Below are 15,698 nucleotides of genomic sequence, written 5' to 3'. Positions count from 1 at the left end.
GGGGGGCTCAGGTTTTTGTCACGTAGTCGTTAGTTTTTCTTTTTCATAATACATCATTCACTAGTAATTTAAGTATGCATGCAGTCTTAAAAAACTTAGAAAAAACTAAAAAAAAATTGGTCACGTAGTATGGGTATGTTCCCTTATCTAAAATCTAATAATTCGTATTGGATAACGCAGTTTGTCAATTAAAATAATATTCGAAATTGGAATTATCAGCTAAAAGCATTTATAATTGTAGGCGTTTTATAATCTTTACATTGCCGTACACTAAGGGTAACCCTCAGTTACCTATGTGCGACTCTGCTGGTCAAATTTTGCCTTTTCATAATAAATTAATAGTCGCAAACCGTTGTTTTTTTGCGTAATATTCATTACATCGCTTTGAGTTCTAAACCAGATAAAATGTGATTTTCTTCCTATTGCAAGAGATGTGTATTTTTTTATTCTATCATACTTTAATTTTAGATCTTCTTTATAATTATTAATTAAGAATTCGTTGTACAAATGCTGAAATAAAACAGTACAAATGTATAGCCATCTCTTTTCTTTCTTTTAAAACAACTGAGATAACAATATTTTTTAATCCGGAAATTTCCAGCTCGGGAAAAAAAATTGTTATATTTTTTTAAGTAGCAAATTTTAATGAGGTACATTAGAAATAAATCTAACTTTATATTTAAAAAGCCAACCAATTGGCCTTTATTTGAATTAATTTTGTGACAACCTAACACACTAATTCGTTTTTTTTTGTCGTCGAAATTTTTTTTTAAATTCCGAAACATCTAAATTTGTTCGATTCGTTTAAATTATTATTAATTTTAATATAAACAATTCGTTATTGTTTTATGAAGATCAAATACGATTACATAATAGTGAATACTTGAGTACATAATATACACGAAAATCTACTTTATTTAAATTTTTATATAATTAGAATAAAATTTTGAGCTTCTAATTACATTCTCGAAGTGAGAACGACTAAAGTGTTAAGACAATTCGTATATTATGTAAAATTGTCGATTAGTGTATACAGGATGTTCAATTTTTTTAATCTATGTTTTTTTTTTAATTGCGCTTCCACTGATTAACGACCCAATTTAAATTACTATTTTTTATTTATCAAATATCAATGACAAATATTTTTTTTGTCTTTTTCTTTTTAATCAATTTCTATCTTTCCATTTTCAATGAGCATTTAATTTTTTAAATGATATGTAAATCAATTTTTCTGTTGTTTTTTCTAACTATCCAATACTTAAATACAACATTTTTTTGTAATTTTTATAAGATTTTAAGTTATACTTCAACTTCAATAGAAACGCAATTAAAAATATCAGAAACAAAAAAAAACAAAGAAAAAAATTTAAGATTTATGTTAATCCTTTGATGTAAGATTTCTTTTTAATCTTCCAATTTTAAATATATTTCGTTTTTGATTGAAATTTCAACAAAATTCCTTCGTTATTATTCGTAATTAAATTACACAACTATAAAAATTAAACAACAAACGCCGTAAGATTTGAAGGAAACATAGCCTCATTAAAACCAACAGATATAATAGAACAATTTCAGTAAACAACAAATAGAATCAAACTAAATAAATAAAAACAGCCTATACCAATAATAAAACAGATCTAAATTAAAAACCTAAAATGGGATAAAACGTTTTAGAATAATATAATATAAATCAAAAACAATTATTTTTAATTCTTAAACACGTGAATAGGTAAGTCAAACTGAATCTTATTCCCAAGACAATAGAGTCGTATTTCGTCTAGCAATAAGTAAGTAAAACTTAACTTTATATCTGAAAATAATATGATTCGTCTATAGGTAAGTAAAATTGAATCTTATACCTTAGACAACAGAGTCGTTTTTCGTCTAAAGAGACATAAGTAAGTAAAACTGAACCTTATAACCCAAACAATAGAGTCATATTTCGTCTAGAGATAAGTAAAACTGAATTATACCTTAGACAAGAGTCGTGTTCCGTCTATAGGTAAGGTAAATCTGAACCTTATATACCAAACAATAGAGTCGTATTTCGCATAAAGATACATAAGTAAAAGTTTAACTTGAGACAGAGTCGTATTCCAGTTGTAGTGTAGAGGTCAGGTAAATGTGTACCTTATATCTGAGAGAATAGTTGTGTCTAGAGGTAGCAGTCCGTGGTCAGTCAGTAGACCCAGGCGACAGGCACCCACTGCGGTGAGGTGCGCAGACGCGCGAGTGCCGCTTCCAGCTGCGCGAGCGTGTCATCTATGTCATTGTTCACTATGCACAGGTCGAAGTGATGGCCGTATGTACGACGCAGCTGCTCAGATTCACGCACCAACACTTCCAGGGAACCATCGTACTGGAATAATGGAAGTTATATCTTTATATATATAATTCTTCTGTGAGTGTGTATGTCACTGAACTTCTCTCAAACGACTGGACCGATTTTGATGAAATTTTTTGTGTGTGTTCAAGGGGATCTGGGAATGGTTTAGATTCACAATTTTGTCCGCTGGACAATGTTTTTTTTTTTAATTAATTTTTAATTTATTAGTAGTTGTTGATTTTGGAATGTTTTACATTGGATCCGACAGACGACGCTACCATCGCAGTGTCAAATTTTAAATAATATTCGAATTAAAGACGTGTAGACAGGACAACGTCTGTCGGGTCCGCTAGTATATTAATAAAATTGTAGTGTCTGTAATATCGAAAATATATACTATATAATACTATATATAACTTAATTTTTTTATTTGGTCTGTCTGTACACAAGGCTTCATTTGTTCCCTGTAATCTTCGGAATGGGTGGACCGATTTTAATGGGACTTGGACGGGAAGTTGATACATGTGGGTATGTTATAGTCTTTTTTAAAATTTTGCCCCGATTCTTGGTAACCGTAAAGACGTTTGGATTCTTATTCTCATCTCTCATCGGCTTGTTTTTTTTTTATTTTATCAATGACAAACTTGACGATGATTTTCTTGTCCTTTTCGCCCCGACAAGGGTCACGTGATTATGTTTAAAAAGAAAATACAAACTAGAACATTCGATACTTACATCGGCGACATTGTTGAGCGGTGGTGCTGCAACAAACACCACGTAAGGTGCAAACTCAGCAGAACGCAACACTTTGAGTGCTTGTGGCTCCACGTCCAGTATGGCGACACGGCGCTCCGCGTGGATACGACGAATCGTCTCCAACTTCGTGCCGTACATTGCGTCCTCGTGCGTACCTTTATACGTAGGAAATAACATACATAATATACGTACATACATACATTAACAGTGGTAGAGCCCGCTTTAACATGTTCGCACGAATAGTCCCGGCTCGTCCGGTGATATACCACGACCACACAGAAGACACGCCTCAAGTGGAAGCTATTATGCGTTTCGTCTGATGAGTGTGCGTCCCGGAGGCCTTTTAGTCCTGCTTTCTCACCCATTTTTCTTATAAGAAAAGGATGGCAAGTGGTAGTGGACTTTCCGGATGAGAGGATGCATGGAAAGAGAAAATATTGTCTTTCTGTGCATCCTCTCCTCCGTCGATTAAAGGTAGGTAACGCATATGCAATTGAGTATGTCTCTGGGCAACGCTATTTCAGCGATTTCAGGTGGCCGCTCGCTCGTTTGCCACCTTATGATATAAAAAACATCATCTTTTTGCTTGAGCCTAAATTAGTGTAGATACAATTTCTTATAAATAAACTAAAGATCGAACTGCTAGAGTCAAGGAAAACTTGAGATATGTACAAAATACCCAAAAAAAAACAAACAATTTCACTTAGTCATAATATAATCGGTTGTCTTATTAACGTAATAAATTGTTTTTTGTTCGTACCATATTCCAAATATTCGTTAGCTGCGATATCCGCCATCATTTCTTCATGAGTCACAAAGTAGTAATGTCTCCCATTCTCTTCATCAGGTCTGGGTGGACGAGTTGTATCTGAAAATAAAACATTAAGAATTTATCTTACTAATATTATAAATGCGAATGTTTGGATGGATGGACCTTTGTTAGAAGTATCACCAGAATGACTCAACGGATTTCAATGAAATTTGTCATAGCAGTAGAACATGTAGTCGAACATATATGCTACCAATTCAATTTTTATTTATAAATTTCGCGTGGACAGAGTCACGGGTGTCAGCTAGTGTTTCAAAAAATTTCAACACTCGAACAACAATTGATCACTTAATAAGAGGCACAAACAAAACTTAGACTAAGGTCATATACTTATATTAGACCGATAATGTTATTTGTACTGGGCACAAGTTAATCAAAAAGTGCCACAAACTCCTTATCCAAGTAAATGTCATGTCAAGTTTTAAATATTTTCTCACAGAACTAACTAATAACGTTTCTCTCACTGGGCCAGATAACTTCGTTGCACTATAAGTGGAGTACTCACGCGGTATGGGGTAAGCGTACTGGTCAGGGTGTCGCGCTATCAGCGTGTTCTTGATATGACGTCTCCCAACGCCGTGCGCACCCAATAGCACTATCGTCTTCCTTTGGAAAGCTGCGAGGAAACACAGAAATTAACCTAACAGTAGCTAACCAGACTGTTTACTATTAGTTTAAATTTTATAATGTGTTCAAATTACAAGAATAAAGATTTAAGCCAAATAAGATTTTTTTTGGTAGTTAAAAAAAAGTTACAATTTCATTTCAATGTAAATTTAAACGTGAATTTCTTGCACAAATAAGTACAAATTCATTTTTTCATCCTTAACATGAGTATGTTAAGAAAAGAGAGAGAGTTCTGAAAAACAAAACTAATATAGACATATTATTTGTACAAGGGGACAAAAACAGTGTGATGTACCTTTTTTTGCAACACGTACATTCTTTTTTCAAAATGTTTTTTTTTATTTATATAAAAGTACTTACATGGTAGTTTAACGACTTCTTCATAAGTGACTACATCAAGTTGATCAAACACAGCGTTGTGCTTCGCCAGATATTTGTCTTTTGATTGTTTCTTCTTACGTCCGAATATTGAACAATTGACTGCAACAAATATTGACCAAATAAGAATTGTCATCCTTGAAATAAACTGTAAAATGTGATTAATAAAAAAAATACTAAAAACTATAGTTAGAAGAAGAAATAGTAATATAATATGTTAATAATAAGTTAAGCTATTAATAATAATTACATATTATGCTTTGTGTAAATTCGATGATTTCTGAGTTAAAAATCAATTGTCATTTCTTTAACAACCCAAGTGTTTTTTTATCAAAATACACTTTAAATACGAAATATCACTATCAAAATCAACTTATATAAGTTTACAACAAGCCACGCTAAAATGAACACTATAGTGCTGTACTTTGAAATAAAATATTTGACTGAAGTTGCCACTTATTATTTAAAGTAATAAAATTACGAGGTAAAAGCTACATTTAATTCTGAAATATTATGAACATCATACTACGAAAACTACCAAATGTTTATGGTTTCCACTAATCTAAAAGTGAAGTGAAAAGTATTTCAAAAATTAAGTTTCGTCAAAGGTTTGTGTATATATTCAATTGGAAATTAGACACAGTATATGTAGTTGAAGAGTGCTAACTACAAGCACTTATATAAGTATTAATAAGTGGAATAATAAGCAATAATAATAGTCAATTGGATTAAGGGCCCGATACAAAAGTTTTAGAAATCGCGCGCATAGTGTTTGTATCACGATGTTTTCTCCACCGTAAGAACGTCGGATAAATGTACATATGTAAATCGGTAATCGAAAAACACATTGGTACATGGCGGGATTCGAACCCAGGACATGCAGATTGCAAGTCAAGTGCTTGATCCCTAAGCCACCGACGCTCTATTTAACGTACAACATGGCATTATTTTAATCGATTTGGCAATCGAATCGCATGTACTATCTATAGATACAGTTTATAATTAAGGTATTAAAAGTGTACCTGTGTTCTCGCAGCCATCGGTGTGCGACACGCAGCCCTCGGCTCCTAGCCGCACAACATTACAACACGGGTCATGCACACGCCAATGGAAACACACCGTAATGGAGGCATAGGGTCGCTACATCGATACGATACGGCACGCAATATTGGGGGCAATGCTCTGAGACTGTGTACTTAACTAGTGATTTTATAGAGTATAATAAAATTACTATGATGTAAACATAAATGAATGACCTGCAGATCAGTTCACAATTTGCATGTGTTCGCTCTCTGTTTTAACAAACCGCTCAACAACCAGCTCGTTGGATTGCACATCGCGTTCAACCGTGAGCTTCCAAATTATTTGTTGAGCTGCAGCTCAACGGTTCAAATCTATCAACTAAACTTTTGTGCCGGTTCAGAGCTGACACACGTCTAGAAATATTAAAAGAAATGAACTGAACATTAGAAGCATTGAAACCTGTAAATTGGTGACTATACTTTAAAATATACAAAAATAAAATGTCAAGAAAACGGTATGTCATTGATTTCGCATTAAACAATGTTATTAAAGTCATGTACAAATAAAGTTGGGAGTAATCTTGACGATATAAATAAATCTCAGAACATTACCCACTTGTACTGGAATAGGCTTATGTCGGGAACTGTACAAACTCCTTCAATCCATTAAAGTATCAGGTAACAATAACATTTAACGTATTTGCTGAAGCAAATACTTTATCTCTACTAAATAGCATTGGATTTTTACACAATTGTACGTTCTTTACACATATTTTATTGAAAATTTGATGGGTTAACATGATACCATGCAGGGGATATAATCTTATTTCAGTTCAAGGTATGAAAGATATATAAAGCATAATAAAAATAAAGTTACGTACCGACTATACGTCCAATGTTAATTTGAAACGAAAACACACAATGTTAATGATATGATAAGAATCACTCCAAACTAACACTAGATGCATGCATTCAAAAACAAACTCAAAAAAGAACTCAACAAAATCTTATCATCAAACATTTAGTACACAGTTCTCATCTAGTAAGACCTTAAAACAGTATCTTACGTTTGGTAGAAGTTACGACAGAGTTTGACCATGAAATAACACTCACCAAATTTACCACATCTTTAAAGCTGCGGTGTTAAAACTCAAAACTCAAAAGAATATAGGCGACAAAGAAAGAGAACACACGTTTTTATAGGAAGTGACACCTTTGCTTGAATGAGAAGGAGAGGAAGCACAATAAGAGGTAAACGGACAAAATAATTGTTCAAACCTTAACATGTGTTGGACACTTTCCAGCAGAAGTAAGATTGCCACGAGAGGAAGGAAAAGATAGAAAGAGAAGACTGTCTACCTTGATCGGCGTTGGAACGCTCAGCGGCAGCACAAGCGGCGCGCCATTCCTGCAGCTCGGGGCTGGGTACGAGGCCGGCTGAGCCGCCTGCCGCGTCTTTGCGTGCCTGCCACCAATGAGAGTCGTCCTTGCTGATTATCTGCAAAACAAAGAGAAGACGAAAGTCAACATCTCATTACAATGATAACCATGTAAAAATTAAAGTTAACTTACCTGAAGTATATCTCCAGTGTTGAATGCAATACCAGCTTGAGCGCAAGGGATCAACTCATCTTCTAATGGATCGTAATCAAATTGCGCTCTCACGAATATCTAGAAAATAAATTCATTATAGAAAACAGTTTTGTTTACATCTCAAGACTCTACAATATTTAATATCTGCTAATTGTTATTAAAACGTAATTACCTTTTGGTATAAGGTTCTTTTAAATTCTATCATCAATACATATGCTACAGATACTCTAAAACTATCGTTTACCAAAAGCATATAAACAAGAATAAAAGAAAGAAGTTACAAAATACATTATAATACTGATGCATAAATCAATATGTTGAAACGAAATGGAAATACAAGAAAAACAACTGTTATAAAGAATAAAGAAATTATTATTAATGATGGAGTGAAGCCATGGTAAGAACAACAAGCGCACAGAAACGCAGATCTTCTCGGGGACGCGCAGCCATGCCCGGACGACGTAAACAACACAACATAACATAAAGTTTATACGACCAACATAAAACAACATAAAGTAGCGACTGCTCCGTCTCCAGCTACTTACTAGCACGGGCGAAGGCTTTATCCGGAATAGCTAGTTAGGAGGGAAAAATATAAAATTTTTATTTTGTTTTTATTTTCACCGATTTGATTTTATGCTTTCAGGACAAGCATTTAGCGGTTATTTATGTGCGCTTGTCGAATCTTTGGTACTACGATTTAAGTTTCGGTTAGTTTGAAGCAAGCGTTAGTCACACTTCTAATTTCAAACATTCAAGTAAACCCAAATACAAGATTATCTGTTACTATGAGCATCGTCAGAGTTGCTTCAGTTTAAAGGAGTGTTGCAATCGATAGAGTAAGCGTTCAGTCAACACACAGCTCTCTAAGGGGTTCAAAACTTAATTAGATTAGTAACAAACACAATTGAAGCTTACCTCGCACGGCGGTGGTGCAGAGCGGTACGATGGTACGATCTTGAAGGTCACCGAGCCACGAGCCTCACGCTGTAATTTATAACAAAACTATGTAACCATGGACACCATCTTGTAATATTCCCAACAATTCAACAATGAAATATATACTCGTTAAAGTACAAACAAAAATAATGATCTAATCTAGATTAATATTATAGTTCATAATCATTCCTAATGCTTACTCCAGTAGTATTACTCGGCCATGACCGATGAACGAACATGAAAATTAATCTTACCAGCATCCGCTGTAGTTGAGCTACAGACTGGTTGGCGACTGGTGTGCCGTTGATCTCCCTGATCTCGTCTCCTACGTGCAACGTCGCCTGCCGGTGTATCATACCGCCGTGCATGATGCGCGCCACGATGCAACGACCGTCGTCAGCTAGCTTCAGCGTTATGCCCTGTAATAATCGTTACATTCAAATTCCGCTCGATAGTTTGAATCCGATCAGTGCTGAATATAAATTGGGCTGTTTAAAGAAATTCGGTTGGTAAATAAAATAGGGAAAGGAATGCTAGTGTCTGATTTTTAGAAGAAAAAATTAGATTGGAATGAATCAAATAAACTTAAATATGTATAATGAAATAACGCTTTTATAAAAGTAAAAAAAATAAAGAAATTAATTAACAGTGTTCGTTAGAACAGCCTTTAAGTACTGGTAGTCAAAATAGGCAGTACGATTTGTAACAGAACATTTCGAGATTGAATCACATTCAAAGGACGTCATTCGACTAATTTATTGGGCAAGTGCAATTTGGTCTTGTTAAAGACGTCCAATTCTGATTGGAGCTATATGCCTGCATTGAATAGCCTTCATTGGTATCACTATAGGCTTTCTAAGTAAGGAGAGTAATAATTTAGCTTCTGTTTTCAATTTCAATGATACAATTGGAAAACGTACAGATATATGAGGTAAATAAGGCTTTTGGTTTAAACTAGCGTACGAAGTGGAAAAACAAAAAAAAACACGTATGGCTTGCATTGAACATGTAAAAAGACAGTGAAGTGAACTTTACTGACATCTGTCTGTACAATGTTCTAGAGAGTCTCCTTTTTTACATTGCTACAGACCTGGGGTTACCACTTTAGCTAGGCGGAACTTACCATGGGTTCGTCGGTGTTCTTCTGGAACTGCACAAGGCGCACCCTCGTCACGTTCTCGAACTCGGGTTCGGTGTCATCATCATCGTCCTGCGCGGGGGCGGGAGCACGGCCGTTGACAGGTGGGGGAGATGCACGCAGCGACTCCTCGCCGTACACCTCGCGCGCCACCACGTCGTGCGCCTGAAGCAACGCCTGCGAATAAAGAATGTAATTAGTGATGAGTCTGGTAACAATAGATATCCCATTCATCGAAAGTCATATTTGTTATGATATCATCAGAGATTTTAATTACTAAAATCAGTCAGATGACGCAATCATTACGTTGCGTTTATGCTTACTAATTAGTAAATTAATTAATTTACTTATGTATTTTGCGGTTGCCGTTAGAAACTAGTTAGCAGCACTGACATAACGTTTAGTGAACTACAGTTCAGTTCATTTGCTTAACACCCAAATAATAATCGGATATTCCGATTCAATACTCTCTGTATGTTTGCTTTAGATATTCCACTATGTTACCGACTATGCAAATAATTGCTTCTCAGATTCTCTTTCACAGATTATCCAGTGGCCGGACATAATTCATCTATCTGAACGTACGCACGGGGGAATATTTGCGATATTTAAGCTACGATGCACTGATCCAGTAATCCGCAGAAGCCAACATCAGCCGCGTGGAGCGCCCTCGACACTAGCCCAGAAAATACGCAGCGCAATAAAACGATCATTATAACGGCAAAGGATTAGGTTTCGCTTTATGTAAAATATTGCCACTAAAATATACGAGTACTAGACTTTTAAAAAGTTTACGGAATATTTATTCATATAAAAGAGGTCAAATTACATTACCAAATTAACAAATTAATATTTGTAAATACTAAAAGAACTCTCGCTTCTTATATTTTTTTGTTTTCGTAGATGATAAAGAAGGTCTGTATCTACCAGTCATTAAACTAATAAGTAGTTATGATTATTTTTTGCTTGAGTTTAGATAAACGTTGTTGAATTTAAATTTTCAGTAGTTGTGTTAGGGATCTAATATCTTCAACGTTACGTTGAAGATATTTCTAGAATAGCTACAGTGGCAGAGAGGCGAGGCTAATCCGATCGTTTACTAAAATTTAAGCACCTCCAATGTTGACTACCTACTGCTACTGCCAATAAAAAGTCTAAATTTTGTACATAAAAATATTTTAGGGATTTCATACCCTCGATGTTTATAAGTATTTTTTGGCATTTAAACAAAATTAAATTTTTAACCACTGCAACTGAAATCTTGATGGAACTCTCCTATATTCAAGTCTATTAAAAATATTAAACACGAAGAATATTTAGTATTTCCTGATCCATCTTTCACGTTGACAACTGAATGAGTGCTCTCCGAACGGACACGTCAGTAGGACGACACATAAAGGCTAGGAATGATGAATTGATAGTATTATTTCTTATCCAAATACCTCGTAGATATTCAAATGAAATTGGGATCACACCAATGAAGATTATATCGTGACTAACCATAAAAAACTTAAGACAGATATTAAATTAAATTTTATTTTAAACACAATTTTTATCACAAGCTGATATTTAGATATTATCAGAAATCATGATTCTTGAAATTTTATTATGCGTGGGCTTCCGAAATACGATGTTAAGAAATAAATAACAAAGTACTTTTACCGGAAGCCGTTATTGTAACAAATATTTAAGGGAAAAACATACTCTTTAATAACTTTCACAATATCTATCGACTAATTTCTACAAAATTATACGCAAAGTCTAATATCAAAGAACACTCATGAGTAGATTTTACTTAGCCTTTTTGCAAAACCTTGAAACATCTCGTTTGTTCATCTACACATTTATGTCAATAGGGTACCCATCCTTAATATAGCCGCGATAAATATTGCGGTACAATGCGAAAGTTGTTCGGGCGTATGAAAGTTGCTAAGGGTAAAAAACCTTCAAGAATCTGATACAAAAAGCGTTCGGTCGCAAATAAGACCCCTTTTCCACGAGTGTTTTCCGTTGGGCCGATCAGCATAACAATCGGACTAATGGGATTTATTTCTATGATCTCAACGGTCACATTTTTGCACTTATACTAAGAATCGAGATACCTGGATCTATAGTTTTGAAAGAAGTTGTTCCATTTTGTATTCCTTCTCATATAAAGTATTTAAAATAATTGTATTTTTTATCCAAGGCTTGATTACTAGGCCATTAGTGGAAAAGCGGTCTAAAACGGCAGTAGTCCGCAAACTATTACGAGTTCATACTATGTTCATTTGATTTAGGAGCATGTGGGGTCGCGACAAAAACAAGGGTATATGTCATAGTTCCGACCCAGGCGAGACGACAGGCACTTTTCGTAGCATACTGTGCCAAATACATAGCGTTTGTACTATATAATTAGTTTTAAAAATATCATAGAAATATGTAGGAATACAAACAAACCAATTTATCATGAATTCGATAACATTTGTTTTAAAGTCTTTAGACCCTAATCAATTTTTTATTTTTTTAAACGACAATTTACGACACATACTAATTTCACAATGATGTAAATGAATAAAAAAAGAATAGAAGCCCCGGAGATTTTCATATTGTAAGAAAGGTAACAAACCGTAGTAATGCGAGTCTCCGTGGAGCCTATACGATCCATAAAAACACATTATATCTTCGAAAGGGCTCCCAACTAAATCATCTTGTTATCTCCGAAATCTGAGACCGTATATTAAAATATATAAGTACATATATTAACTAAATGTTCATTGTAGCAAAAGGTAGACAATTCTTCTTATTTTATCTTTGACATGACTCATTTTGAATTATAGGCACCAAGGAAAAATTATTTTTATCACTACATGATTCCATGAAAATGAGGTCGATAAAACTTAAAACGTGGCATATACAATGAAATCTGGATAAGTGACAAAATTAATCGAAAAATATCGCGGTCCTTTGAACTCTCGCTTTTCCAGGTACGATTGTAAACATTATACTAGCATTTAGAAATCTAAAGATGGGGTCTAATCCAAGACTTCTAGGTGACTGTGTTTTTAGACCACACACCTTCTTTGACGTCCTCGAAACACCATACTAAAGTTTCATACAAATCTGCCTAATCCTGACAATATTATGGATGCTGAAGTAACTCAGTCTGTCGCGCTTTTATGACAAAAGTACTAATTCAATTCAAATGACAATTGGCACAAAGATAGTCCAGAACCTGAGAAGGGAATTAGGCTAATTTTTAAAGAGACAAAAAGGGTTGTAAGGAGGTGGAAGCGGACGAAGCCGTGGACGTTAGTTAGTGGTTTATAAACATAAAGAATATTGATATTACCAAGCGTCTAAGCTCAGATGCAACTCATAGCATCAGGCTTAAGATTGTAACTCAGTTTAAAGCATAATATTAAGTCCGTATATCAAACGGCTAAAGTAACGTAGCCGCTAGACTACCCGAGCTCTGCTATCAGATTACTAATTCCTGTTTTATTACAAGAACGACGCGCAAAACCGACGACATCTGAAATTAATAGTTGCCAACAAATTAACTTGCAAGTGCACTAAATTCAAAGATACAGAGACTTATAAACATTACGCCGTGTAAGTTTCAGAATTACCTTTTAAAATGCAGCAATAGAGCATGTCCATGTCTGCATTTTAATAATAAAATAGACTATAGATCTATGGCTTTGAAAAGGTCAATGATTACGCTTTATTAATGTTCAACTAGAGCGTAGTTTTTCATCTCACCGCATTCAAAGTATTAGATATATAGACAAATCAATACGTGCGTGTTACAATTTGTACTGTTTTATTTTTTTTTATCTATGTAAGCAGCTGCTTAATAAAATTATGTGATGGTTAATTAGTTATATTCAGCACAAATACTTTTATATATAGTACCGTCAGTTTGTTAAAATTTAATTTGTAATTTTAAACTTAAACATTATTTCTTAAAATCAAACATGATTTGACTTTTGACCGTCTCAGGTGCACTAGCGATACAAAGACAGTCTTGCTCCGTCGGCCGGAGTTGCCGGATCTTTTAAGGATTCATTACGCTATTGGAGCAATACAAGAAGAGTTTCCAAAAGCTTTAGTTTATCACGGAAGAAATAAGTCCTCTTCAAAGTCATGTTATTTAGTGGCCATATCAATTATATTAATATTTTAAATACTTCACCAGATTTTGCTCCGTCATATATTAAAAAAAAACGAAAGATCTCTTGTATAGGGTAATATCTGAGAAATGTGTCTATCAAACATAATACAATTCTTGTTACATCGATACAAACATCAGTGAAGGAATATTGATAAGGCACTCTATTTTAGAGAATATACCTAAAAGGTTGTACGTATCTTGTCTCAAAAACTTGCGCCTTATCTCGTCAAAATGACGGGCCATTGTACAAGTAGTAAAAGAAAACTGTTGTAAAAATTAGCCATAAAATTGAGATGATAAAAAAGAAATTTCCTCGTAAGATCTGACTGCTATTCTTTGTGTTGTTTCAGGGTTACTTATGAAGATTAGGTGTAGAAACATACCCTAAGGTCGACCTTATAGTAACTATAAGAAATCCGAGTGCGCCAGCAATACTACTTAATTAGTAGCAGGAATGGTATAGTCATTACATTTATATCGTCAACTCATGTATCCTCGTCGTGCTCGGAGCCAACCCAAGGTAGGGTGACTGGGCCATAGTTAACCACGTTGACCCAGTATCGGTTGGTTAAATTCACATATATCTTAGAATTTCTTCACCGATATGTGCAGGTTGAATCATAAAAATTGCATTAAAAACATCTAAAATTGAAAAACACATTGGTGCTTGGCGTGGATCGAACGTATACTTAATAATCCAGGTCCAGTGCTATCAAACCCTTAAAAACTGCATCGACGCTCTACATTTAGTAAAAATCCAGCGATGCAAAATTTTAAACTTAACTAATTTACCGAACACTATGTTTCAATACGTAAAGCCTTTGAGTTACTAAGGCTTGAAACTACATAAAAGGCACTTATACTTTCCTGAATGTACTTTACCTTGAGGAAATTTTACAAGGAACATTAATGGCAGACTCACATTAAAAGTAATTATAACTTAATGATAATGAAGACAGAAATGACTAAAGCATGTCTAACTAAAAGCTTCTAATACACAAGAAAATTATATTCTATAATAATATTTTAAAATATAGATAATTCAATAGCAAACTTACATTTTACGATTCATTTAAATCTAAACTTTTAATTAAAAAAATTACATTTCTATTATGTTCTTTAATTCAAGACGAACAACTGAAATTTTAACTAAGACATGAATTTCGTCTTGATATAATTAAATTAAAAGAGTTTTTGAATACTTAAAGAGAGGGAATAAGTCGACTGAAACGTACAGAACTGAATTCTATAGCAAAAAAAAACACATCTAGATTTAAACGGTACGAAAAAGAAAGATAGCAATGTTACTTGGTACTTTGTTTATCAATAAATATTGCCATCTCTTTTGTTCCCTTTGACAAAACTGAGACAACAATATTAATACAAGTGAGAAAGCAGAGGTTCTCTACGGTTACAATTAAATTCGAGTAAATATCGCAACAATTTCGTATATTTTTGATAGTATATTCATATTTCAATGTATTTTTTATTCCTTTATCCGATTCTAATACCATTGTACAAGCTATAATTCCTAGTATATTAATCGGATCACAATATTTTTTCTTTTAATTTTTGCTATATATAGTTGAATAATAAATGTTTTTTTGGAAACCAAATCTTATTTATATGCTACAGAATTACTAGAGCATAATTGTATAATAAACTTATTATTAAACGCTCTTAAAATATTTAGGACGATAACTTTTAAGATATTAAGCCACTTGAATGATAAATTGAGTTAAATGATTGATGATATTGCCCTGATCAATTTGGATCGTGCGATATTTTCTACTAATCGAATTCAGACAAGCGATCACGGACTTTAATTTGAATCTTATACTATGCAATAACGATATAAAATACTACAGATTTTTTTTTATATCATAAGGTGGCAAACGAGCGAGCGGCCACCTGAAATCGCTGATATAGCGAAG

General features: G+C 33.9%; 1 protein-coding gene across 7 annotated transcripts in view; it reads right to left on the bottom strand.

Annotated features, from left to right (window-relative positions):
* Positions 1 to 1,476: 1,476 nt before the first annotated feature.
* The window catches only part of LOC106122514 (peripheral plasma membrane protein CASK), a 128,705-nt gene continuing 114,483 nt past the window's right edge, over positions 1,477 to 15,698 (bottom strand). For 2 of the 7 annotated variants that reach the window (XM_013318515.1, XM_013318521.1), the window contains 13 exons: positions 9,594 to 9,785; positions 8,725 to 8,889; positions 8,450 to 8,518; positions 8,077 to 8,106; positions 7,511 to 7,609; positions 7,298 to 7,436; positions 6,820 to 6,822; positions 5,939 to 5,983; positions 4,899 to 5,018; positions 4,417 to 4,527; positions 3,843 to 3,950; positions 3,062 to 3,237; positions 1,477 to 2,359 (listed from right to left, as the gene is read on the bottom strand). In XM_013318515.1, coding sequence (XP_013173969.1) covers positions 2,180 to 2,359; positions 3,062 to 3,237; positions 3,843 to 3,950; positions 4,417 to 4,527; positions 4,899 to 5,018; positions 5,939 to 5,983; positions 6,820 to 6,822; positions 7,298 to 7,436; positions 7,511 to 7,609; positions 8,077 to 8,106; positions 8,450 to 8,518; positions 8,725 to 8,889; positions 9,594 to 9,785 — 1,437 coding nt within the window. In that variant the 3' untranslated portion in view covers positions 1,477 to 2,179. The remainder of the gene's footprint in view (positions 2,360 to 3,061; positions 3,238 to 3,842; positions 3,951 to 4,416; positions 4,528 to 4,898; positions 5,019 to 5,938; positions 5,984 to 6,819; positions 6,823 to 7,297; positions 7,437 to 7,510; positions 7,610 to 8,076; positions 8,107 to 8,449; positions 8,519 to 8,724; positions 8,890 to 9,593; positions 9,786 to 15,698) is intronic. The other 5 variants (XM_013318516.1, XM_013318517.1, XM_013318519.1 and 2 more) reach the window with 5 other exon arrangements.

The sequence above is a fragment of the Papilio xuthus genome, unplaced genomic scaffold (assembly GCF_000836235.2).
Source record: "Papilio xuthus unplaced genomic scaffold, Pxut_1.1 DF826923.1, whole genome shotgun sequence".
Classification (NCBI taxonomy): domain Eukaryota; kingdom Metazoa; phylum Arthropoda; class Insecta; order Lepidoptera; family Papilionidae; genus Papilio; species Papilio xuthus.
This window is presented reverse-complemented; position numbering and strand designations above follow the sequence as displayed.